This window comes from Schistocerca nitens, chromosome 4 (assembly GCF_023898315.1).
Source record: "Schistocerca nitens isolate TAMUIC-IGC-003100 chromosome 4, iqSchNite1.1, whole genome shotgun sequence".
Taxonomy (NCBI): Eukaryota; Metazoa; Arthropoda; class Insecta; order Orthoptera; family Acrididae; genus Schistocerca; species Schistocerca nitens.
Genome location: NC_064617.1, coordinates 225728565 through 225754459, shown reverse-complemented (window position 1 = coordinate 225754459; position 25895 = coordinate 225728565). Strand labels below are relative to the sequence as shown.

At 46.1% G+C, this 25895-nt stretch overlaps 1 protein-coding gene across 1 annotated transcript in view; it reads left to right on the top strand.

Annotated features, from left to right (window-relative positions):
- Nucleotides 1–25674, top strand: part of LOC126251797 (4-hydroxy-2-oxoglutarate aldolase, mitochondrial-like) — a 97561-nt gene extending 71887 nt beyond the window's left edge. Inside the window, exons 4-7 of the mRNA XM_049952432.1 lie at nt 5847–6011; nt 6117–6213; nt 7191–7324; nt 25366–25674. Coding sequence (XP_049808389.1) covers nt 5847–6011; nt 6117–6213; nt 7191–7324; nt 25366–25524 — 555 coding nt within the window. The 3' untranslated portion in view covers nt 25525–25674. The remainder of the gene's footprint in view (nt 1–5846; nt 6012–6116; nt 6214–7190; nt 7325–25365) is intronic.
- The last annotated feature ends 221 nt before the right edge of the window (nt 25675–25895 follow it).

Sequence of the window (25895 nt, the reverse complement as noted above, 5' to 3'; positions counted from 1 at the left end):
AATTTCGTCGTAGGACAGAGTTGCTACTTCGCGTCGGGGAAATAATTTCACTATCACACGGTACGTTTGGACGCCTACGGAGGAAAGGGAAAAAGGCTGCCGCTCATTACCTTGAATTCTGTAGGCGGCGAGATGGAATCCAAATTGGCGTGACCACTCCGTCCAGCTTTCCAGTGCAGCATCAAAAGGATGAAAAGTTGGTGCAACAGCGTGTTGTGGCTGCGGTAGCGGTGGAGCGGCGGCCGCCGCATCGTTTTGCATTGCTCGTTGACCCTGGACGAGCTGTCCAAGGGCATCCAGTAAGGCCTGCGTCTGCTGATTCTGAAAGCGATAAAATTCGGACAGTACATCTGGAGATGGTGGCGAAGCCATGACACAAGTAAATCAGGGCAATATCGATAAGAACGCGGCGGCGGGGTCAGGGATTTTCTCTGCCTCGTGATGGCTGGGTGTTGTGTGCTGTCCTTAGGTTAGTTAGGTTTAAGTAGTTCTAAGTTCTAGGGGACTCATGACCAAAGATGTTAAGTCCCATAGTGCTCAGAGCCATTTGAACCATTTTTTGATAAGAACGCGGGAACCTCGTCGCCAATATGTTGTGGACTGGCAAGAGGGCCAATCCACTAATGTAAGAGGAAGCCGGAAGGCACACGTTTAAGCTCACGCAGGCTGGCGTGAGGTCTGAAACAGGACAAGGAAGTTAGACTAGAAAAAAAGGATGTAGCTGGTGGAATACTTAACTTTAATCCATTAATGTTGAACGTAGCTCATGTCTGTACATTCTTTACAATATCAATAGCAACTGATAATGGCGCCTTGCTAGATCGTAGCAAATGACGTAGCTGAAGGTATATGCTAACTATCGTCTCGGCAAATGAGAGCGTATTTTGTCAGTGAACCATCGCTAGCAAAGTCGGCTGTACAAATGGGCGAGTGCTAGGAAGTCTCTCTAGACCTGCCGTGTGGCGGCGCTCGGTCTGCAATCACTGATAGTGGCGACACGCGGGTCCAACGTTTACTAACGGACCGCGGCCGATTTAAAGGCTACCACCTAGCAAGTGTGGTGTCTGGCGGTGACACCACACAAAATACCACTTTAAGCATCATTTTGTTTGTAATGTAACAAGCCAAAGTTTTCTGTCTACACTAGCCATCAAGACTTGATGAGCAGTATTTGCTTGGGCTAACTTACGTTACACATTACAAAAACGGAACACAATGGGTCCCAACTAACTTTGCCACTACATATGCACAGAAGAGCCAAAGAAACTGGTATCGGCAGCATGCGTATTCAATTACAGAAATATGTAAACACGCAGAATATGACGCTGCGATCGGTAACACCTGTATAAGACAACAAGTGTCTGGCACAGTAGTTAGATCGGTTACTGATGCTACAATGGCAGCTTATCAAGATTTAAGTGAGTTTGAGCCCGGTGTTTTAGTCAGTGCACGAGCGATGGGACACAGCATCTCCGAGGTAGCGATGAAGTGGGGATTTTCCCGTACGACCATTTCACGAGTGTACCGTGAATATCAGGAATCCGGTAAAACATCAAATCTCTGACATCGCTGTGGCCATAAAAAGATCCTGCAAGAGTGGGACCAACGACGACTGAAGAGAATAACTCAACGTGACTTAAGTGCGACCTTTCCGCAAATTGCTGCAGATTTCAATGCTGGACCATCAACAAGTGTCAGCATGTGAAGCATTCAACGAAATGTCATCGATATGGGCTTTCGTAGCCGAAGGCCCACTCGTGCACCCTTGATGACTGCATGACACAAAGCTTTATGCCTCGCCTGGGGCCGTCAACACTGACATTGGACTGTTGATGGCATGAAACATGTTGCGTGGTTGGACAGGTCTCGTTTCAAATTGTACTGAGCAGATGGACGTGTACGGGTATGGAGACGAGCTCATAAATCCGTGGATCCTGTATACCAGCAGAGGACTGTTCAACCTGGTGGAGGCTAGGTAACGGTGTGTGGTGTTTGCAGTTGGAGTGATATGGGACCCCTGATATGTCTAGATACGACTCTGGTAGGTGACACATACGTAAGCAACCTGTCTGATCATCTGAATTCATTCATGCCCCTTGTGCATTCCGACGGAGTTGGGCAATTACAGTAGGACAATGCGACATCCCACACCTACAGAATTGCTACAGAGTGGCTCCAGGAACACTCTTACGAATTTAAGCACTTCCACTGGCCATCAAGCTCCTCAGACCAGAACATTGTTCAGCATACCTAGGATGCCTTGCAACGTGCTGTTCAGAAGAATCTCCACCCCCTCGTACTCTTACAGATTTATGGATAGCCCTGCAGGATTCAAGGTGTCAGTCCCGTCCAGCACTACTTCGGAAATGGTGCCACAGTTTCTGCCATAATGCTCCAATGCGGAAAAACGTCGAAAGTGATGTTTATTTACATTTTTGGACTGTGCATTCCTTCCTGATGTGTGAGCCCCTACCATAGGTACATCCCTGGTGAACTGCATTTTTCATTTTTTGTTTCATTTCGGAAATGTATGAAGTCGTAAGGTTAGGTGAAACATTCTGTAGTCTGTTTTTGTAATATGTAGTTGGAGGCAGCCCAAGAAAATGCTGCTCATCAGTGAAGGAACAATAGGTGTGTGCATTATAAGTATTCAGTCCAGAGCCACGCTGCTGCTAAAGTCGCAGGTTCGAATCCTGCCTTGGGCATAGATGTGTGTGCTCCCTTAGGTTAGTTAGGTCTAAGTAGTTCTAAGTCTAGGGGACTGATGATCTCAGATGTTAAGTCCCATAGTGGTCAGAGCCATTTGAACCATTATAAGTGACATGCATAAACAAATGAGAAACCATGGGCAAAAGGTTACTATGTAATATGTAAAGCAGACTGTATGTTCTTCAGGAATCTCCTCCCAAACCCCTTGATAGATTTCAATGAAATTTGGCACATGATGAGCATACTTCACAAGTATGAGCACTGTGGGGCTTATAACCTTCTATCTCAAAGAGGAGATATCGACAGAGATGTAATTTTTCAGCCCCTGCTGTATAGGCTGACCTGCATGAAGTATGTATTGTGATATAATAGTGCCAGCCTGCCTAATAGACCTGCATTGCAGGGCAGCCTGCATGTCAAGGGCAAGAAACGGTTTTCTAGCCCCTGACATGTGGGCTGCCCTGCGCTAAAGGCCATGTTGTGTTGGAGCTGCATCAGCCTGCCTTATCGATTTGTTTTGAAGAGAAGCCTACATATCAGTAGCAAGAAAAGGTTTTAAGGCCTTTGGTATGTAGGGTGCCCTGCACAGCAGACACATTGTGGGAGTAGTAGTGTGTGTTTTGCAGTGACTACACGTCCTGATGGGCATGGCTGAAGGAAGATGCAAATGTATAGGGAAGGGGGTGGGTAAGTAGAGAAGGAAAGAAGGAAGGGATGGGAAGATTGGGACAGAGAGATAGAGGGAGAAGGAGGAAATGGACAGGGGGAGGGAGGAGGAGCAGATGGACAGAAAGAGAAGGGAAGATGGTTAGAGAGATGGAGGAGAAAAGTATGAATCGAGAGAGTGAGGGGAGATGGATATAGAAGATGTGAGGAGGGGATGGACAGAAAGAGGGGTAGAAGTGAAGGACAGAGAGAGAGACAGCAGAAAGAGTTGGAGAGACAGAAAGAATTGGAGGAGGATATGGACAGATAAAAGTGGGAAGACGATGTGAAAAGAGAGACAAGGTGAGTCAGTTGAGGAAACAGAAAGGGGAGGAGGAGATCAACAGAGCTATGGGATGGAGGAAATGGATAAATAGAAGGGGAAAAGAAGATTTGTGAAATGTATGAGTACTCGTATGTGTACATGAGCAGAGCTGTGGGTAATAGCCTCATTTGTGTGTGTGTGTGTGTGTGTGTGTGTGTGTGTGTGTGTAGTATTTATGTCTAGGTTCTCCTACTAAGCTCCTGGATCAACTGCAACCAAATTTGGCACACAAACAGCAAAATTCAAAGATGCATTAGAAATAGAGTTACAGGAAGAGCCATGTTTTTAAGCCCCTGCTATATAGGCTACCTTACACAACAGATGTGTGCTTTATGGATTTGTTTGGCAGGGGCTACACGTTCAGAGGGGAATGTTGAGATGTATAGAGGAGGGGATGGACAGAGAGAGTGGTAGGAGGGTTCTGACAGAGATAGTGATGAAGGAGTGTGGGGGGAGAGAGAGCGAGGGAGGGAGAGAGAGAGAGAGAGAGGACGAGGATACACACAGAAGGGGAAAGATATAGAGAGGGTGTGGAGAAGATGGACAAAGAGAGAGAGGAGGAGAAGAAAGAGCTAGAGACAGATAGAGGTTGGAAGATGAGGTAGAGAGAGGAAGAGGTGAACAGAGATATGGGGTAGGTGGTGGTATGTGCAGTGTACATGTCGAACGCATACTGGGGCGAAGCCATGGAGAAAAGGATAGTATATGAGGTGTCTCACCAAAGAATCATTAGGCGCATTTTCTCCTGTGTTTCAGCAGATGCTTGCAAATTCGTTTTTGCATTGTGTAGCTGAAGTCAGCCCAAACAAATGCCGCTCACCAAGTGTCTCATGCGACTTCCATTCCTGTTACAAACAAAGTGATTTTTAAAGAGGAATTTTACATGCCTGCTCGATGCAGCGGACTCTGATCAGTCTAGTCCGATATTCGTTTTATCGATATTTATTAAAAAGGAGAGTAAAACACGAATAATAACCAGTACTCCAGCAACGACGGCACTGCTCTGGCTTGCACTGGATGCTACCACCGAGCATGCGGCGCAGCTGAGTCGCCGCTGCGTTGCTGCTCATTCTTCGTTTTTTTCTGTCCCTGTTAATAAATGTCTATAAAACGAATATCACACTAGATAATTTGGAAGCACTCAGTCTAACGCGCACGTAAAATTTGGATTTAAAGATAATTTTGTTTGTAAAAGGAAACAAACCGACGCTTTCTGTTGTCACTGGGTGTCGCACGAAAGACGTGACGAGCAGTAATTTGGTTGGGCTGACTCCAGCTATGCAATGCCAAAACGTGGTTGTGAATAACAGCCGAAACTCCAGAGAAAATCAGCCTGACTGTTCTTAAGAAAGAGACCCGATAGATATGTACAATACATTAAAAAAATCAAGTGTAAGGCAGGACCCTACGGTAAAAGTGCCATTTTTGGATAAACCAGTTGGTTAATTTCGAGATGTGTCATGCTGCAAGAACTAATAACATTTTACAGGTTGCATAACAACTTCTTATATCCCAGATAACTGTTGGTTATCCATGGCGTATGGAAATTTTTTTAATGAAAATAAGCTCTGTATCCAAGAGTGTGTACCCTCTTGCCCTCTCTCACCCCCTCCCCCCCCCCCCCCCTGCGGATGTTCATGTACTTGATACTCATTTTGCCTTCACCATCCTTTTACTATATGTGTTAAAAGGACGAAACAGTCGGCACTGAACGGATGCTGCCTCGTGCATTTAGAATTATTTCGGCTATCAGCTGAGAAAAAGATGAAATGCGACAATGAGCAGAAAGATGAAATGCGACAATGAGCAGTATAACTGGCACAAAGGGCGAAAAACCTGTTCAGGAATCAATACACTTCGTGACAAATATTCTCGTAAATGGCAGTTAATATGCACGCTGAAATCAGCCATGAATGCTTACTGAAGCGTTATAGCTTTCTGTTGTTTCAAAATTTTTCAATTTACTTTTCATTAAGTAAACAAAGAAGCATTTCATCAGTTTCTCTTTTTATATGTTAGGTGAATAAAATGCCTGAATGGAACATATTGCGACATACACCATTTTCTGCAGATATAACTAATTAAGGAATTACATTTCTATTTGCAGCCACAAGCACTGAAGAAACATTTTTTGCATGTAGCCGAAGGAAGTCGTGTACCTGTAATACTGTACAATATGCCAGCTAACACTGGAATAGATATGGGTGCACCTCTAATAACTGAGTTGGCTCAACACCCAAATATAATCGGAATGAAAGAGAGTGGTGGTGATGTAAGTTATAAATCTGTTGAGACTATGATAATAATGTAATGTATTTATGTAACCTTTATAAAAGTATAGCATATAATTCTGAAAATAACATCTTGCTTGTTTCAGATAACGAAGATAGCCCGTGTAGTGCATGAAACAAAGAACGTCGATTTCCAGGTCCTTGCTGGATCCACTAGTTTCCTACTACCTTCGTTACTAGTCGGTGAGAAAGTAACCGTCCTGCATGTCTCGTATAATACGTATGAGGACGTAACTGTACTTTAATTTAAGCTGCAGTAACATTCTCAATCAGGGATTATCTGATTCCAAAAGTTTCAGATTCAATTTAATCTTTTTTTTATTCTGCTTACGTTTCATAAGCCTCTTGATGCACGCATGATACTACATTTTTCCTTATGCTCTTAAGCTGTCAGTTTCAGATCCTGTGGTGCAAAAAGCAAGTACTTATATATAGAATGGCATAAATCTTTACATTGAGAATGCAGGTGTTACAGAATATAATATGAACGAAACATGTGAAATACAAATACGATTTCCAACCTTTTACTTATCTGATTTGATACACTAGATTAGATTCAGAACTAAATCAGGTTGATTTAATAATTTATGTTTCTTTGCATGATGTTTTTTGCTCACACAATCCAAAATTCGCAGATGTCTAAATCGCCGTTCATTTCTTTCTTTGTTTACTTGCACTGAGTAAGAATCTCAAAAATATAGCCTCACTGTAACATACTGCAGTGGAGGCACGTGAGCTTATTTTAGAAAACAGAAAGTACTGATGTTGTGATGTTTAAAGCTTTCCCGGCGTACTGATATCCGGCAGTTCTCCCGTGTTTTTATGGAACAGTACTGATGCTGTCCCTTATTTGGACACGAAGCTTGTAGTTAAGTAGATTGTCAGTTTACTGATACAATTATTAAAAGAAACCTGAATTTTACAAATAAAAAAGAAGGAAAGTCTGAGCGTTTCTATTATTGAATTATATAGAGAAATATTTTATTATGGTCTGCATAGTTGTTCTGAACATTTCATTTTTATGCACAATAAACCTGAATAATTTACTTGTATCTCGAAAGAAACTTATAAATCTTATAGACATTACATTTAATATCACTTGCTTTAAATTTATTTGTTCTGATCGCAAGATAAACTGTTTCTAAAATATGCATCCTCAGGGGCGGTTGGAGGAATAAACGGACTGGCCAACATGTTGGGAAACGAGGTGTGTGAGATATACAGGCTAGCTTCTGAAGGGAAGTACAAAGAAGCAACAGAACTTCACGGAAGAATTCAAGCTCCCAATGCCATAGTGAGTACTTGAAGTAAGAGGTGCAATATGTAGTACTTATAAGTTTAATTATAGTCTTAGCATTTCACAAGGCCTCGGTATTTCTTTGTCTTTGCTCACAAAATGTCAATAATATACTTACAAATGCAAACTTAACTTATTTCTAATGGAGTATTTTGGTATTGTACATTTAGTTACTTGATGACACTACTGATCCTTGGCAATGGTAATACTTCCTCCTTAAAATAATAACATTACCAAAGAACTTCCACATCATCTTACCTTACTAACCCAGTTCTTGGAATCCTCTTGAAGTTACTTCATCAAGAACGCCTTCACACTAGCTTCTAGCTGTACATCTTCACTTTTTCAAAGACAAAAAAGAAAGACATACATCTAGAAGCTAGTATTGAGACGTACCGTAAGCGATGTAGTTACCTAAAGAAAACTCCAGAAAATGATAGACAGAATAAGAGAAACTGAAGCTTATAGAGGCGAGAAGCAGTCAGCACCAAAAAACATTCGCATTACACATGCTTGAAGGAGGCAAAATACTTCGCAAAGTAACATGCTGATAGCATTGATTGAGGAGCGTCTACAGTTCCATTGTCTTATCATACTTATTAACAGCTGTGGTATTCATACTCACAGTTGTTACGCATGTGAAACTTATTGGTTGCTTAATTCGTTATACCTAAAATTATAATAATACTGTACTCAAGTATTATCATCCTCATAAACTTTATATCTTGTTAGCGTTATGCTTCTAGCTTAATAACGTTCTTTACGTGTACTTCTCTCTAACCTTTTTGTTTGTTAACATCTCATGACACTGCACTGCCCTGGGTCTTAGCAGATGTCTTCTAATTTATATCCTGTCTCCCTGAATATTCTCTGCACAAATACCCTTAAAGGAAGAAATGAGCTTACAGTCTAACGTCTCGCTGACATCAGGTTCATTATAAACGGAGCTCTCGTGGAGTTGGGCAAGGACGAGGGTGGCAAACAGTCGCTAACTTTTCTGGAGAAATTCCTTGGAGCTCCTGAGGTAAACCACTGAAAAATAAGTCGTTACGGCTGGACTGCATTTTTATTAGAGCACCTTTTAAATTATGTAAATTGACAAAAGTCCTTTTAAGTCACTCTTGACGAGAAATCACACGAGTGTTAATGGACGTTGTTTGCTATAACTTTCTGATGGCCTGATGCATTGCTTTTTGTTTAAGCACGAAGTTCTACTGGAAATCCAGTCAGTGCATCCTCCTGGTATGTATAACATCCGCCTTCTTCACAGATGAAAACAGCAGCAGAATGAAATGTGTGCTAGCATTCCCCCTATTCACAGAAACTTCGTTATCAACCCGCCAGGCCAAAATCCCATTGTTGAGGGGAAAAAGAACGCTAGAGTAGATCTTCGATTCACTAATTCGACAGCCAGAAAGGGATAAACGAGCCGCTATGTCACTGACATAGAGAAGGGCTCTGAAGTATTGGGAGTTAAGCTGTATTCTAAACATCTTATTTGCTGGTGTGGTCGCGACGAAAAGTATTAGTGTAAACAATAATCTCGATTACATGTTACAGAAAAAGCTACAACGTAATGGAATAGTAAGCGCTACTTTATCAGCATGACAGAAAGCAATGTACGTGCCTTGAATTTGGAACAATCATGATGTACCATAAGCTTCTATATTGGTTTCATTGTTGTTTGTGATATATGTTTACATAAATGATGTTCCACTTGCTATATCACAACACGCGGATAGTAACAGTTTAAGAGTAAACAAATTTTTTTTCAAATATTTTATAGCTGCCTTGCCAGTAAGAGAACTCTTTGTGAAACGGTAGATCATGAAATGTCTGAAAAATTATCTGTAGATGATTCTAGTGAAATGGATTATCACTAAATTTTGACAGGCCTTATTACATACAGTTCACTGCTCACTGAATTCCATAATCCACGAAAATAGTCTGTTCAAGCAATGAAACGCAGCATGCAAATAGTGTTCAATTTTTTGAACTACAGATCCCTCACAACGTTCTATATCTATAATTCTAAGCAAGACTACGTTGATTTACAGAAGAGACTTCCCCGTTTCCTACTCCAGACACGAATTATGTATGGGATGAACGTATAACGGTAAGCCTTCGTAAGACCTCTCATTTCCCTGGTGTTCCCAGTGTAGTCGTTTTGCGACATTTATGTAAGACGTAGTAACACTTTGCCTGGAACTTCTTGGAACGTACGACCTTGGAATCTTAACTGTAGACCTCTTCGTGATTAACGACGACCCCTTTGTAGCGTCTGTCACTGAAGATTGATGATCGTGCTGTAATGCTCCGTCGGCTGCTGAACAAATTTGTGACAAAACCATCTGCTGTTCTCTGGATCTTTTCTGATCTTTTACTTCTCCCGGTAAGAAGTATGGATCCCGGAGTGACGGAAAACAGAGATTCTACGACAGAAGCAGTGTATGCTGCTTCTTTCGTGGATAGATTATACCACCTTCTAATTCCTTAAACGAATCTCGCCCTGGTATCTCTTTTTCCTTAAATAGTTTTATTTGCTTATTTCACTGTACGTCGTCCTGGGCTATCACCAATAAATGTTTTATCCTTGTTACTGTTTAAAGTTATTTAGCACCAATAATGTAACAGAACACTAATGGATCTTTCTGCACACTTAAACACGATATGTTACATTCTTTAACGTTGAGGGTTAATTATCAGTCCCTGCACCAAGTGTCGAGCCTTTGGAAGTCTTCCTCCAGCTCGATACAGTTCTCTGGGATTACGATTTTCCTACACACAACAACAGCGTTCGCGAACTGCCTCGCGGAGCTTTAGGCGTTATTCTCTACATCATTTACATAAATTCTAAATGGTAATGATCCTACAAGTCGATTATGTACCGTTAAAAATGTTATATTGAATTATATCACCTTGGAAGCCCTGAATCAAGAAACAAAATTAGTTTGACATTCGATAAGCACTTTTATTTTGTAATTTCTTACACTTTCCCGGCGATTTTGTGACATCTCGTTGAATCGGGTGTACTGCCGGTGGTCTGCGTTTATCTAACACAATATTTCGACGTCGTACCTCGGCGTCTTCATCAGGTGCTTCCTGTGAATGAACGACAGGCTGACCGTGTCCCGTATTTATGTCTGCACGGTGTCTGGCGTTCCCTACGCCGTCCGCTCTCTCTGCGACCGTGTCGGTTGGTCGCCAGATGTTCCGTCTACAGTCCGCGCCCGCTTCCGCTGTTTTCCACGATGGCGGCCGTATCATGGCGTACCCTACCAGGTCCGCGCCCGGCAGGCGCGTTCCTAGCACTGTCGACAGGCTGCGTTTGTTGTTGGTTGCGCCTGGCGGGCGCGGACCTGGTAGGGTATGTCATGAAACGGCTGTCACTGTCACTGTTACTTAACCATACGAGTCTGCCTGACTCGTGAAGGGGGCAGGCTAAGCATATACTGCTATTCCTGCATAAACCTATATTTGTGGCTTCCTCACGGTCCGAATTGGCCTGAGGTGTTTTCTGGGGAGTGTTGTCCTTGCTCTGTCACGAGATATTACTCTCGTAACAGGTCAGGCCAACGCGTGGTTGGCCTGTGGTGAATAGAGTGGCCCAAGTCCCTAATGAGCCTATTGTCGGACCGTTCGGCCCGCTCGTAGAAGACCCGCGCCGATTGTTTAAATCGGTCGCGGAGGAAGGGGATGCCTGTTTTCTGGTGTAGCCAAGCAATCGAATAGAGCCTCGGCAGGCGCAATGCGAGCTTGAGCGCCCTGTTCTGCACCCTCTGCAGCTTGTTGATGTGTGTGTCGACTGCGTTGCCCCACACCACGGCCGCATATTCCAGCACTGGACGAACCAGTGCCAGATATAGCGTGATGTCGTGGTGGGGAGGGAAGGCAGATGACGGGTAGAGCAGAGGGTACAGAACGCGTAGGCGCCCTATTGCTCTGCCCCTGACGTCCTCAATGTGGGCTTTCCACGTCAGCTTCTGATCGAAAGTGACTCCCAGGTAGCGGCCAGTCTTGCTCCACTGGACGGGGCTTCCCATGACGGTGACTGGGCGGAAGATCGAGTGGCAATGGTCTTCGTGTGAACACCACTGCCATACTCTTCGCCGCTTTCTGTTTCAGGCGCCACATAGTCGACCACTCACCAAGGGCCTCACATCCACGCTGGAGTAGGCGGCGCATCTCGACCGCCTTCATACTCAGCAAGAATAGCGCTGTGTCGTCGGCGTATAGTGCCAACTTCACTGGCGGTGAATAGGGAGTAGAGCAGTGGGCCTAGAATTGACCCCTGCGGCATTCCAGCACGGATGGGCCGGTGCGTGGACGTCCTCTTGTCCAGCCGGACGTGGAAAGTCCTGTCGACCAGATACGATAGGAGTAGGACCCCGTGTGACGTCGGGACACCGTGCACAAAAAGTTTGTACACGAGGCCATCGTGCCACACGGAGTCGAATGCCCTGGAGACGTCGAGGAACACCGCCCCAAGGTATTCCCGAGTCTCCAGAGCGCGCATGGCCTCTTCCACCAGCCGCATCAACTGATGGACTGTGGAGTGTCCCCTCTGGAAGCCGAACTGCTCGTCCGGTATCACTCCTGCTGTCACGTGGCGAAGCAGGCAATGGCGTAGAGGCGCTCGAACACTTTGGAGAGAGCCAGTAGCAGGATGATGGGTCTGTAGGTGGCGGCGTCACGCGGGTCCTTGTTTGCTTTGGAGATAGCCACCACCTCTGTGTGTTTCCACACAGAGGGTAGACACCCAAGCAAAGGACCTGGTTGAAGATACCCGCCAGCAGCGGATGGGCCCCTGCCGGCAGGTTCCTCAGCAGGTGGTTGGTGACCCCATCAGCGGCTCCGACCTTCCTAGTGTTGACCGCCTTCAGCTGTGCGGCAGCCTCCGCCTCGGAGATGGCGTCGATTACGTCTCCGTCGTCCCTTGCCTCCAGGAAAACCGGGAGTTGCTCGGCTACCCACTGGATGTGGTCTTCATCCAGACTGTCGTCCACCGGGGTGAATGACGACTCGAATTGGTCCGCCAGGACACCTGCTTTTCCGCCTGGGCTGCAGACGACGTCTTGCCCGACCAGTATCGGTGGTGTGCGCTGTCGTCTGCGCAGGAACGAATTCACCGTGCGCCAGGTGCTGACGTCCTCTGGCTCTGCCACTCCCGGAACAGCCTATTCTTCTCCCTGACTGCGTCCCGGATGGGAGGCGGTAGGTTGCGGGAGAGGTCCCTGGGCCCCTGTGGCTGGGGAGGGGTGGCTGCGTCAGCTGCTTGCAGTAGCTGGCGGGAGAAGACCCGCAGAGCGGCGTCCGCGCCCACTGAGTCTGGATCGCATGTGTCCGCGATCGATTCCAGGACTGTCTCCTGGAACCGTTCACAGTCCATGCGCCGGTATGTCCGTCGGCGTGTTGGCAGCTTGGCTCCAGCGACATCAATGGCGAAGACCACTGGCAGATGGTCTGACGACAGCGCACACTGTGTGGAGGCGGTCGTGTGGTGCCTGATGCCTTTTATGACTGTGACATTGAGCACATCCAGCGGTCCCCTGGACGGGTAGATTGTGGGCTCCTGTGGGCCCAGGACCAGGGTGACGTTCCTCTGGGCAGCGCGGGAAAGTCGACGGCCACTGACATTCGTAAGGTGGAAGTTCCATTCTAGGTGCTTCGCATTGAACTCACCCGCAATGAACACCCTCCCCCCAAATGCCAGCAGCGCGTCGACGTCCGCCTCTGGGAGGTGTCCACGGGGTGGCCTGTATACTGCCACGAACGTGATCTACCCAGCTGTCGTGGTGACCGTCACACCAGTGGCTTCCAGGGTGGCCAGGTCGGGGAGTTGCATGTGGTGCCTTAGTGATGCACGGACATAGATGGCGGTGCCCCCGCCGGCTGTTTGCCTGTCATTGCGGTAGCAAACATAGTTTGCTACACGCACGTGGACCCCAGATTAAAGGTGAGTTTCGCAGACCAGGCAGAGGTCAATGGCCTCATCCTGCATGAAGTGGCGAAACTCACCTTGTTAGGGAAACAGGCTGTTTGCATTGAAGCCACGAACGGTCAGTCCATGGACGAGTGGATTATCCACGGTGCGGCTTCGTGGTGACGGTAGCAGCATGGAGAGCCTACGTGACTGCCGTGACTAGCACGGGCAGTTGTTGGAGCAGGGAAGAGAGGGAGCCCAGAAGAGCTCCCAGGTCTGTGGCTCCTGGTCCTGTTGATGGTGCGGGTGCAGCCACAGCAGCGGGTGCGGGGGCGGCAGGGTGCAGCGTCGCTGTCACGCCCGTTCGCCGGGCCGCATACCCAGCAGCCTGAGGCGTGGGAGTGTCGAGTGGACGGGCAGTGCGTCGTCCGCCCTTGCGGTGGTCGGCCTGGGAGTCAGCCGGTGGGGCCGACGAGCCGGGCGCGGTGGCTGGTGTGGTCTCGTTCGAGTCCTGTTGCGGAAGTGGCGGGAAGGCCACTTGTCGTCCCCTGATGACGTCAGTGGACTCCCCTTTGGTGGCGGAGGCGAATCTGGTGCCAGGTTGCACCTTCCTGGCAGGTGCTGATCGTCCCTGTCTCCGTGGGCGGCATCTGAATTAAGCGCAGCCTCTGTAGCTCGTCACATGTGGCTCGCTACAGTTGCAGCAATTTGGCGCCTCCTCTCTCTTCTTGGTGAGGTCCCGACTCTGGTGGGAGTCGGCGCACTTGACGCAGCGGGCCGGCATGGAGCAGTAGCGAGCCACGTGGTCAAGGCCCTGGCAGGAGAAGCACTGGGCGCGCCTCCCCTTGGCCTTGAGCGGCTGCACTTCCACCCCAATCCGGGCCACCATCTGCAACTGGAAGATTTTCCTTTTTTCGAAGTTGTGCGGGAGGACAACTAGGAAAAGAGGCATATCTCGCCTCGTCCTGGGCGACTTCATGATGGTCACGGAGCTGGCCATGTAGCCCAGTCCCGCCAGTTCGTCTTTGAGGTCCAAAGTCTCCATCCGCAGCGGTAGGTGGCGGAAGACCACCTTCAACTGCTTCACGGGCTCCACATTATGTGTAAAGCAGTGTAGCTTGTCGTTCTCAATGATCTTAATGGCTGCTCGGTAGTCATCCACGGTGCCGGTCGAAACCCGGTATAGGTCTCCCCGACACATTTTACCTTGGCAGTGGACGCAACTGTCTGAAATTTATCAAGGAAGTACATATAAGTGTCCTTCCATGAGACAGTTATCGGTGGTTGGGCGTGTGCCCGCCTCTTAGGTGGCTCAGTGGCCTCCATGGCCTCTGGCTCGTCGACGTCGATGAATGAGTTCGTCGTCGGAAGCGGCTGCACTGTTTCGAGCCGCTTGGCCTGAGCAGTGTGCCGCCACTTCGGGACGGTAAACCCATCGTCAGGCAGCTGGTCTGCCTCAGTGGGGCAGGGTCGTCTGCCATCTTCTTCCTCTGGCTCCTCCTGCAAACAGACTGACAAAATGTGGAGGAGTCGTCCTCCTCTGTGGCTGCAGGCTTCTTTCTAGAGGGCTGAGAGGTATCGATGGTTTCTGCCTCCAGCAGATCGCCAAGGTTGGCCTCTACTATGTCCTCCATCCTGTTGTTGTCGGCGTCAACCGGCAGAGCAGTGACATCTTCTTTTGTCACGCCTGGCGGGACAGTGTCCGGTGGTTCAATTGCCTCTCGATCGGGAGAGACCGATGGGGCAACCAGAGGTGCAACAGTTTCTTGCGTAACTGTGACTGGTGGCGCAACACCCGTCGGGGCCGCCCCTGGCAGGGCACTGTCGTCTTCTGTCAACACGCCTGGCGGGGCTCCCTGCGGTACTCTCACCATTTCTCTGGCCACGCATCCTATGGACAGGAGGTACCGCTGGAACTTGCGATCAGCTCGTTCATCAGCAGCGCGCTGCGGGTAGTCCTGTTGCGTCTGCGTACGCTTCAGGATTTTGTGTACTTGCACCGCTGTAAGTGGGCAAGTATCCGCAGAGGAAGAATCCAGGCCGTTGTCCGTCGACGTTTGCCGCGTCGTTGTACGAGGGGGGCCGGACGGGGCCGCCGGCGGGGCTGACTCGGTCGCCCGAGCCCGTCCCGCCGGGCAGCGGTCCGCCACACCCTGCGCCTGAGTAGCGTGGTCCTACTCGCACGGCATCGCTCACTCGAGTGACTGAACGACAGGCTAACCGTGTCCCGTGTTTGTGTAAGGACGGTGTCTGGCGTTCCCTATGCCGTCCGCTCCCGCTGCGACCGTGTCGGTTGGTCGCCAGATGTTCCGTCTTCCGTCCGCGCCCGCTTCCGCTGTTTTCCCCGGTGGTGGCCGTTTCATTGCATGCCCTACTAGGTTCGCGCCCGGCAGCCGCGTTCCTAGCACTGTCGACAGGCTGCGTTTGTTGTTGGTTGCGCCTGACGGGCGCGCACGTGGTAGGGTACGGACGGGGAAAACAGCGGAAGCGGGCGCGGACGGAAGACGGAACATCTGCCGACCAACCAACACGTTCGCAGCTGGAACGGACGGCGTATGGAACGCCAGACACCGTGCAGACAAATACAGGACACGGTCAGCCTGTCGTTCAGTCACAGGAAGCATCTGATGAAGACGCCGAGGTACGGCGTCGAAATACTGTGTTAGATAAACGCAGACCACCGGCAGTACACCCGATTCAACGAGATGTCACTCTTATTTTCATTAATCTACAGCGCGGTACTATATTAAACACTTTCCGGAAGTCAAGGAACCTGACGTGACCCTGGGCATCGTTGTCTACGGCGCTGTGGCTCTGAAGGACAACCACAGCGAGCTAAGATTCACAAGATATTTGTTTGCAGTAACACGTTGATTCCTTTATGAGATTTTCGTTCTCTAGGATGGTTGTGATATTTAAGCAAAACACATGTTTGTTAATTCTAAAACATATAGACCTCAGCGATATCTGTACACACGCTGTCCAGTCACATTAATGTGACCAACTGACAAAAGCCTGAACAACGGCCTTTCGCATCGCTGACCACTGTGAGACGTGCAGGAAGAGTGCTAACGAGGTTCGAGAAGGTATCGACAGGGGTGTGGATCCATGCCGATTCTATTGCCGGGGCCAGCTGCACTACGTTTCTCTGTTAAGGATCTATGTCGTGTACAGCCCGATCGACGTGGTACCACAGATTCTCGACTCGGTTTAAATCCGGGTAATTTGGTGACCAGGGGAGTACGATAAACTCATCCTTATCCTTGGGCTCTTCCAATCACAAACGTACACTGGGGGCTGTCTGACACAATGCACTGTTCTGCAGATAGATGCAACAGCAATGAGAAAAAACAAACTGCATGCAGAGATGGACATGGTCCCTAAGAATAGACGCATACTTGTGTTGATCAATTTCGCCTCTGAGAATGACGAGATCAACCACGAAATGCCACAGAAACATTCCCCAGACCACAACGCTCCCTCTTTTTTGTACAGTGTTTGCTTTCACACATCTCGCACCCTACAACCCAACAGCCATCTTTCCGATGGAGCATAAAACGTGATTCATATGAAAAGGCCACCTATCACCGTCCAGCTTTCCGAGCCAACGAACGCAGTCAGCATGGGTGCAAGAACTAGGCGCCTGCTGTAGAGGACCACATGCAGTAACGTTCGCTGAACGGTCGTTGAGCAGACACCGTTGGTATCCCTTTCGTCGGTTGGGCGGTCAGTTACTCATCAGTCACACGTCTATTCGCCCCGACACGTGTCCGCAGCCATTGTTGATCCCTGCCACCTATGGCCAATAGTACACCACAGCTACCTCAGCGCCGGTTTTGGATGGAGCCATTTTTCCCGCACGGTATACTTTATCCTCGACGGCACGTGGACAGTTTGCAAACTTAGACGTTTCAGAAATGCTGCTACACAAAAATCATCCCCTTCTGAGTGTCAGATAAATCGCTCCTTTCGGCAACGACTTCACTGTTTTTTGCGTCGCCCCGACACGCTTTATATACCCTCCACTGTTATCGGTGCCACCCGCCGACTATGAGTGGTTATTGTACATTGTTTTCGGTGGTAACATAATGTGACTGGACCGTGCATTACAAATTAAAGCCCTCCGCCGCTTTTCTCTGTTTGTATGGCAAAGCTAATCTCAGGAACTACTGTACGGCTTTTGAAACGGTTTTCGCTAATAGATAAACTGACTCAAGGGAAAGGTTTGCGTACAGAATTTATTTTCGCTGAAACTTCTTTATTTAAATGTGTGTGGCTGTACTTAAATTGCAGAATGGCTGAGAACCACAATATTCCAGCACAACGCAATCTGACTGCTCAAAAAAAAGATAACCTGACTTGAAATAAATAATTCAAAAGAATGGCCCTGAGTAAAAATAAATCCTAACAATAACCTATAGATCTCATTAAGCACTTACCTCACAAAAATCTTCATTACGCGAACAATTGCAATACAGTGATCGTCAATACTGCCAGCTAAATAAAAGATTCTAACGACTAAAGCCACCAACTACTAATAGGCATGTGGTTAGCAAAGGAAAGATTTTGTTGCAAACCAAATAATGTATTTTTTTTTTTTGTACCTTAATAATGTGACATCCAATTCAGACACGAATATAAATCTACATTGACACCTAGTACAAAGGTACATAATCATGAATAATATTCAATCTCCAAGTCGAACATGTACAGATAGTCAGCCTACGCTAACACTTCAGACCTCTACCCTCCATCAATGCTAACTTCTCACATCTAACATCCAACACTGCTGGCTGTTCACCTCCAACTGCCCAACAGTACTTCCATCACTGCTGGCGACTAACTTCCAACTGCCCAACAGTACTGGCGATTAACTTCCAACAACGAGTCCAACCAGCCACCGAGTCTCTTACAAAGAAAGCGCAGTCAGAGATCCAATGCAAAGCCAACACAGAAGCACCCCACTTACATCGCTAAGTCGGACAAGTCCTCCGGCTGTGGATGTTTTCAGGAGAAACTCCCCACTGCACCAGCCTCAGATTTAGTGGTAGGATGGTCCATTGGATAGCCCGTCAAAAACTAAATGCAGATCAAGCATGAAAACAGGGAGAAGATGTACTGAACTGTGAAAAAAGAAGCAAAATCGAAACAGTGAACGGTCCAAGCTCAAGATGTGCATCATCGAGTGAACTTGAATACTCCCGGTGTCATCGTTATGTGGTCACGCTGTTGGACTGCGAAAGTGGAGGTCTGTGTTCAAATCTCTCTCGTGCGCCATTTTTTCCACAAAATTATGGACTGTCCTTCCTGTAATCCAGGTGTCTGTTCACTGTATTCAAATTTGTGTTTGTGTCGTGGTATAACGTCCGTTTGCAACAACGAGGTGTAAGGAAGAGACCTCCAGATGTACGTATCTCCTCTTTGTTCTACACAATTACTACATGCTATGACTCTTGCGTTCCGTCTTGCAAGTTTTGACTCTTGAATACATTTGTTGTAACATAGTTCATACCGGTTTATTTTTTGTTTTCATTTCTGTGATAGGGCTATGCGTCATCTCGGATGCTCTCACTATCCATCACATTTATCTGCGACGGTAATATGTTCTTACCACATGACCCATATTCTACAACCAATGCATAGTATGACTATTGCAGAGACTACAGAAGGACAACAGACACACCGAGCGAAGTGGCGCAGTGGTTAACAAACTGGACTCGCATTCGGGAGAACGACGATTCTGGCCATCGAGATTTAGGTTTTCCGTGATTTCCCTAAATCGCTCCAGGCAAATGCCGGGAAGGTTCCTTTGAAAGGGCATGGCCGATTTCTTCCCCATCCTTGACAGAATCCGAGCTTGTGCTCCCTCTCTAATGACATCGATATTGATGGGACGTGAAACTCAATCTTTCTTCCTTACTTGTTGTAACAGCTTAGACCACGGCGCATATTTACCTTCCTGGAAAACCTTGCTCGGATGTTATCCATTGACACGTCGTGTCTACCTCTGCTCACTTAGCTAAGAGGTCAGCGCGTCCGAATCCCGTGCATAGGGCTGGGGTTCTATTCCCGTCTGGTCTGAGATTTTCTCCCCTCGAGGACTGAGTGTTGTGTTGCCCTCACGATTGTTCCATCACCATTGACGCACAAGTCACCCAATGTGGCGTCAACTGAAGAGACTTGCAACTCGGCGGCCGAACTCCCCCAATTGAGGACTCACGGCCATCAATGCCAAACGATCATCACTTCTTGTCTGCGTCCCAAGAGATAATTGATGCTGGATCTTCAAAATATCTACAATATGATTCCTGTCGCAATTACTGATCAAAAATATTTTATATTTATTATCATTCCACTTAACAACTACAGTCATTGATCGTTAAAGCCTTACGGTAAATGATTCCATCATCTACACTGACTGTTTCCAAAACTTTCTGTCTGCTCAGATTCTACATCTATTCAGTTCTCTCAACGACTGAAGTAATTTTCAGAGAATAACATTCTAGCAATCTCACACGAATCGCTGTCCCAGGCACCAGATTTAATCGCATTGCTAATCCGCTCTATAGCTGTCACAATAAATGAATTACAGTAGAATTATCTAAAAAAAGTTCCCTCAATATTCTCCAAGTTTTCTCTGAAGCATTGTAATGGTATAGCTCCTGAGGTAGGTGGTCTACAGAAGCATATAGCTATCATCTTTGATGCTTACTTTCATCCAGATAACTTCACAATAAGACTCTGTAATAATCTCGTTAGATAATGTCGTTTCTTTACAGAAATAACTACTGCATCACTATACACGTATAGTCTATCGTTGTGATATACATTCTAAAACAAGAAAAAAAAACTGCACACCATGAAGGAATTATCCGAATTAGACGGAAATCGGTAGATGCGGTGTACATGCACAGACAAACAAATGATTCTCATTGCAGAGAAATTGGATGATTTATTCAAGAGAAACAGCTTCACAAATTGAGCGAGTCAATAGCGCGTTGGTCCACCTGTGGCCCTTAGAAAAGCCGTTATCCAGCCTGGAATGTCACTGACTGGAGTAGAATTGTCTTCAGTGATGAGACCCGCTTCGCATTGCGCCCCGATGACCAGCTAAGACGTGTCTGGAGACCCCCGGACAGCGGTGGGATATTTGCACGCCATATGGCACAACACCAAGAGCTCAGATGGAAACCCAGTTCTAAGCAAAGAAGGGAAAGCAGAAAGGTGGAAGGAGTATATAGAGGGTTTATACAAGGGCGATGTGCTTGAGGACAATATTATGGAAATGGAAGAGGATGCAGATGAAGACGAAATGGGAGATAAGATACTGCGTGAAGAGTTTGACAGAGCACTGAAAGACCTGAGTCGAAACAAGGCCCCGGGAGTAGACAACATTCCATTAGAACTACTGATGGCCTTGGGAGAGCCAGTCCTGACAAAACTCTACCATCTGGTGGGCAAGATGTATGAGACTGGCGAAATACCCTCAGACTTCAAGAAGAATATAATAATTCCAATCCCAAAGAAAGCAGGTGTTGACAGATGTGAAAATTACCGAACTATCAGTTTAATAAGTCACAGCTGCAAAATACTAACGCGAATTCTTTACAGACGAATGGAAAAACTGGTAGAAGCGGACCTCGGGGAAAATCAGTTTGGATTCCGTAGAAATGTTGGAACACGTGAGGCACTACTAACCCTACGACTTATCTTAGAAGAAAGATTAAGAAAAGGCAAACCTACGTTTCTAGCATTTGTAGACTTAGAGAAAGCTTTTGACAATGTTAACTGGAATACTCTCTTTCAAATTCTGAAGGTGGCAGGGGTAAAATACAGGGAGCGAAAGGCTATTTTCAATTTGTACAGAAACCAGATGGCAGTTATAAGAGTCGAGGGGCATGAAAGGGAAGCAGTGGTTGGGAAAGGAGTGAGACAGGGTTGTAGCCTCTCCCCGATGTTATTCAATCTGTATTTTGAGCAAGCAGTAAAGGAAACAAAAGAAAAATTCGGAGTAGGTATTAAAATTCATGGAGAAGAGGTAAAAACTTTGAGGTTCGCTGATGACATTGTAATTCTGTCAGAGACAGCAAAGGACTTGGAAGAGCAGTTGAACGGAATGGACAGTGTCTTGAAAGGAGGATATAAGATGAACATCAACAAAAGCAAAACGAGGATAATGGAATGAAGTCAAATTAAATCGGGTGATGCTGAGGGAATTAGATTAGGAAATGAGACACTTAAAGTAGTAAAGGAGTTTTGCTATTTAGGGAGTAAAATAAATGACGATGGTCGAAGTAGAGAGGATATAAAAAGTAGACTGGCAATGGCAAGAAAATCGTTTCTGAAGAAGAGAAATTTGTTAACGTCGAGTATAGATTTAAGTGTCAGGAAGTCGTTTCTGAAAGTATATGTATGGAGTGTAGCCATGTATGGAAGTGAAACATGGACGATAACTAGTTTGGACAAGAAGAGAATAGAAGCTTTCGAAATGTGGTGCTACAGAAGAATGCTGAAGATAAGGTGGGTAGATCACGTAACTAATGAGGAGGTATTGAATAGGATTGGGGAGAAGAGAAGTTTGTGGCACAACTTGACTAGAAGAAGGGATCGGTTGGTAGGACATGTTTTGAGGCATCAAGGGATCACAGATTTAGCATTGGAGGGCAGCGTGGAGGGTAAAAATCGTAGAGGGAGACCAAGAGATGAATACACGAAGCAGATTCAGAAGGATGTAGGTTGCAGTAGGTACTGGGAGATGAAGAAGCTTGCACAGGATAGAACAGCATGGAGAGCTGCATCAAACCAGTCTCAGGACTGAAGACCACAACAACAACAACATGGCACAACAGCCAGGAGTGATGGTCCGGGGTGCCTTTTCTTTTCTTAGCAGGACTCCTTAGATTGCCAGCCGCGGCAGCCTTACACCACAGCGGTACGTCGCCAATATTCTAATCCCTGTTTTGTTGCTCTTAATGGCAAGCCATCCTGGGCTTACATTTCATCAAGATGATGCCATCCTGTACACGGCGAGAGTTTCTAGTGCTTGCCTTTGTGCTTGCCAAACCCTAACTTAGTCAGCAATGTCGCCGTATCTTTCCCCAGTTGAAAATGTTTAGAGAATCATGGGCGGGGTCCTGCAACCAGCTCGGGATTTTAACGATCTAACGTGCCAGTTGGACTTAATTTGGCACGGTATCCCTCACAAAGACAACCAACAACTCTGTCAATCAATACCAAGCAGAATAGCTCCATGCTTAAGGGCCAGAGGTGGACTAACGCGTTATTGACTTGCTCAATTTGTGAAGTTCTCTCTCTGAATAAATCATTCAATTTTTCTGAAACTGTAATCTTTTATTTGTTTGTACATGTACATCATATCTACCGATTACCGTCCCAATCTGATAACCCTTTGTGGTTCATCGTCTTTTTGTTTTCTTAAACTGTATATGGACTGTACATGGACATTTTCCTTTCAATAAGCAAGACAAATTTTGGTCCCTTACCACGGACTGTCCTGCAGTTAGCTAACAAGACAATAACATTTCCTCTTCCCAGTCTGCAAGGATGAATTTTTTCTAATATTAACGTGCCTGGCCTACTTCTTTCTCCGAGTATTACACTTAGTTCATCATAGAGTCTATAAAGATGTGGAAGAGGAGAACCGTGGAAGGGAACATTTTGTGTGCGATAGTCATTGTCAAGAATTCCTCTTTCGACACCGTCGCGAAAACGTCTGCCTTAAACCTTCCCCTCGTCTCCATATCAGAGGACTACGGTTTGATTCTGGGTAAAATGTTGCAAACAGTGAGACGTATTGCTACTTCGTGTGCAAGGCTCGCTGTTTTCACCAATTCAGACAGCCCTAAATTACTGTGCTAATACTCACAGCTCTTTGGCGTCTCATGAAACCTTCCTACAAAATAAAGACTTCAAAAATCAATAAAAACAGATTCGATCGCGTTTTCAGATTTTTTATTTGTTGGCAACCGGTTTTGGCCCTTTCCTCAGACCATCTTCATGATTACATTGTCGTTATGGCTGTCGGTGACGGCAGACGGAGCGTGATCCGGAGAAGTACGGTTGTCAGCATAACAGGTCAAAGGCAATATTATCTCCATAGCCCCTCACTGGTAACAACTCCACCTACATGTGCCCAAGCGCAATTTCCTTATGTCAGCTGGTTGCTCAACACCCTCGGGCATTTTGAAACTTTAATTCTAGCTCATCCCACAAGTGTTTGTGCCATCCCCATTTGAGCGTAAGCATACTACAAAGGAATTACTAGCATTATAGCACATCAAAAGTGTTCCATTTTTTTCCACTTTCGTAAATAAACTCATGACTTATCTATCGAAATCATGGGAGCTCAGCGTTTACTTCCCATTTAGTTGCTGTACATCACAAACTGCCATCTTTCACAATTTGCTACCATAAATTAAACATACAGATATTTTCACTTTCCCCTCCATGTTTTCTAATATTTCTCCCCTTTTTTATTTCTTTCTTTTAACTGTGGTTTTCTTTCAGTTAACATTTACGTTGTAAATCCCAATTTCTTTGTAGAAACGATAATTCAACCAGCAAAGTCAATAATTATTGCACTGTGTAATTACATTCGGTTGTCACAGCTACCATCTTCAGATCGCATTACTGTAACGGCAGTACATTAATAAATTATAGCGTGTTCATCTAGGTATATTATAGCAGAAACAACCTTAGGTGCTGTCATCGCAGTAATAACGCCATCTTCAATTTCTTGCCGGTCTCGGTAGTTTTTCACTGGAATGTACACTACGAGTGTTGATTATCTTTAGGAACGCTAATCGACGTGATGGTTGCCAAGTCAACCGAAGCTGGTAATACTGTGGAATAATTGTGACTTTCCAGAATGAGATTTTCACTCTGCAGCGGAGTGTGCGCTGATATGAAACTTCCTGGCAGATTAAAACTGTGTGCCCGACCGAGACTCGAACTCGGGACCTTTGCCTTTCGCGGGCAAGTGCTCTACCATCTGAGCTACCGAAGCACGACTCACGCCCGGTACTCACAGCTGTACTTCTGCCAGTATCTCGTCTCCTACGTTCCAAACTTTACAGAAGCTCTCCTGCGAAGCTGTGAGTACCGGGCGTGAGTCGTGCTTCGGTAGCTCAGATGGTAGAGCACTTGCCCGCGAAAGGCAATGGTCCCGAGTTCGAGTCTCGGTCGGGCACACAGTTTTAATCTGCCAGGAAGTTTCAATTGTGACTTTGTCGACTGAATAAATATTTCCAAAAGAGGCATAGCAGAGTTGTACATTATTCCTTACAAATCGTCGTTGAAGAAATAATGCTGTGTAACTGACCTTTCCGATTTTCCAGATTTGTTTCAGTTGGTATACGATGAAAATAAAGCTCAAAGAATATTGTGTAATCCAAACAAAGTAAAAAGACTTATACATTTCACGCACCTGCAAAAGAATTAAATACCGTGTAACTGGAGCGTCAGAAGATCTCACAGGGTGTTAGCAGAAGATGCCGTTATGTGTAAGCAGGCTGCAGCGCCAGAAAATTCTTGCGGAATGCAGCAACACCTACAGTGGCTGGCAGCTGTCAATCACTCGCAAAGACAAATCTCGACTCTCAAACACACTACTTTCAAGTGAGCAACGAATTCTTTCTTGATGAAAAGATCATTTTACGAAACGCTATCAGCTAAAACCTTGACCCAAAACTGGTTTCCAGCACAAGGACATACACTAAAATCGATAACACTGTTTTGTGGCCGTGCGAGTTTTTGCATTTATGCGGCATATCGACACAGTCAGTCACGTGGCACTGTTTCTTCAACGACGAAATACTGTCAATGTATCGCTACCAGTTTAATTTCTAATATTTACGTATCTACCAAGTAAAATGCAAGCGATTTGGTTAAACGGGAGAGAGCGTGAATGCCCTCATCTGGCGAAGATAAGTAACTGAATAAATAAACGTTAAATAAATTGACGTGTACAGTTCGCTGAAAACAATAATTTTGCTCTTTTTTTGGTTGTATCCAACTGACAACGCAGCCTCTTTATCCTTTATAAATGTTCATATGAGACACTTTACTTACTAAAATGCTAAATTTCTGTTGGCAGGTTACACGTGAGTTCGGCGTACCAGCTATGAAAGCAGCAATGGACATGTTTGGGCTGTACGGAGGTCCGTGCCGTCGACCGTTGGAGCCTTTGACAGATGATCAAAGGACACAAATCAGAGAAACATTTAAGAAGTCTGGTTTCACACCGGTCAAATAACTGTAATAACAGTACACATTAGAGACGTTTCTCGCCTCTTTTCTCGCCATTCCATAAAAAGATATTCCATGAGTTGACTGAATAACGTCAGAAGGATGAAACAAGGAAACTGATCCACGCTTCTGTAAATAAATAAAAAATTAGAAAGAACTATATGCATTCATTTCAGAGTGAAACAAGCAAAGTCCTAAAGGTGTCTTTACACGGCGTGAAACAGCGGTACGCAACAGTTTGGCGAGGCAAGTGTCGCATACTGTTAAACGTGGTCCCTGCCGCAAGAGGTGTAGCGTGAAGCTGTTTCGCGCCGAAGCAGACCCCATTCGGCCTCTGTGTTCGCGTCGGAAAGCCTCGCCTCTCTCGTTTCTAGTAAT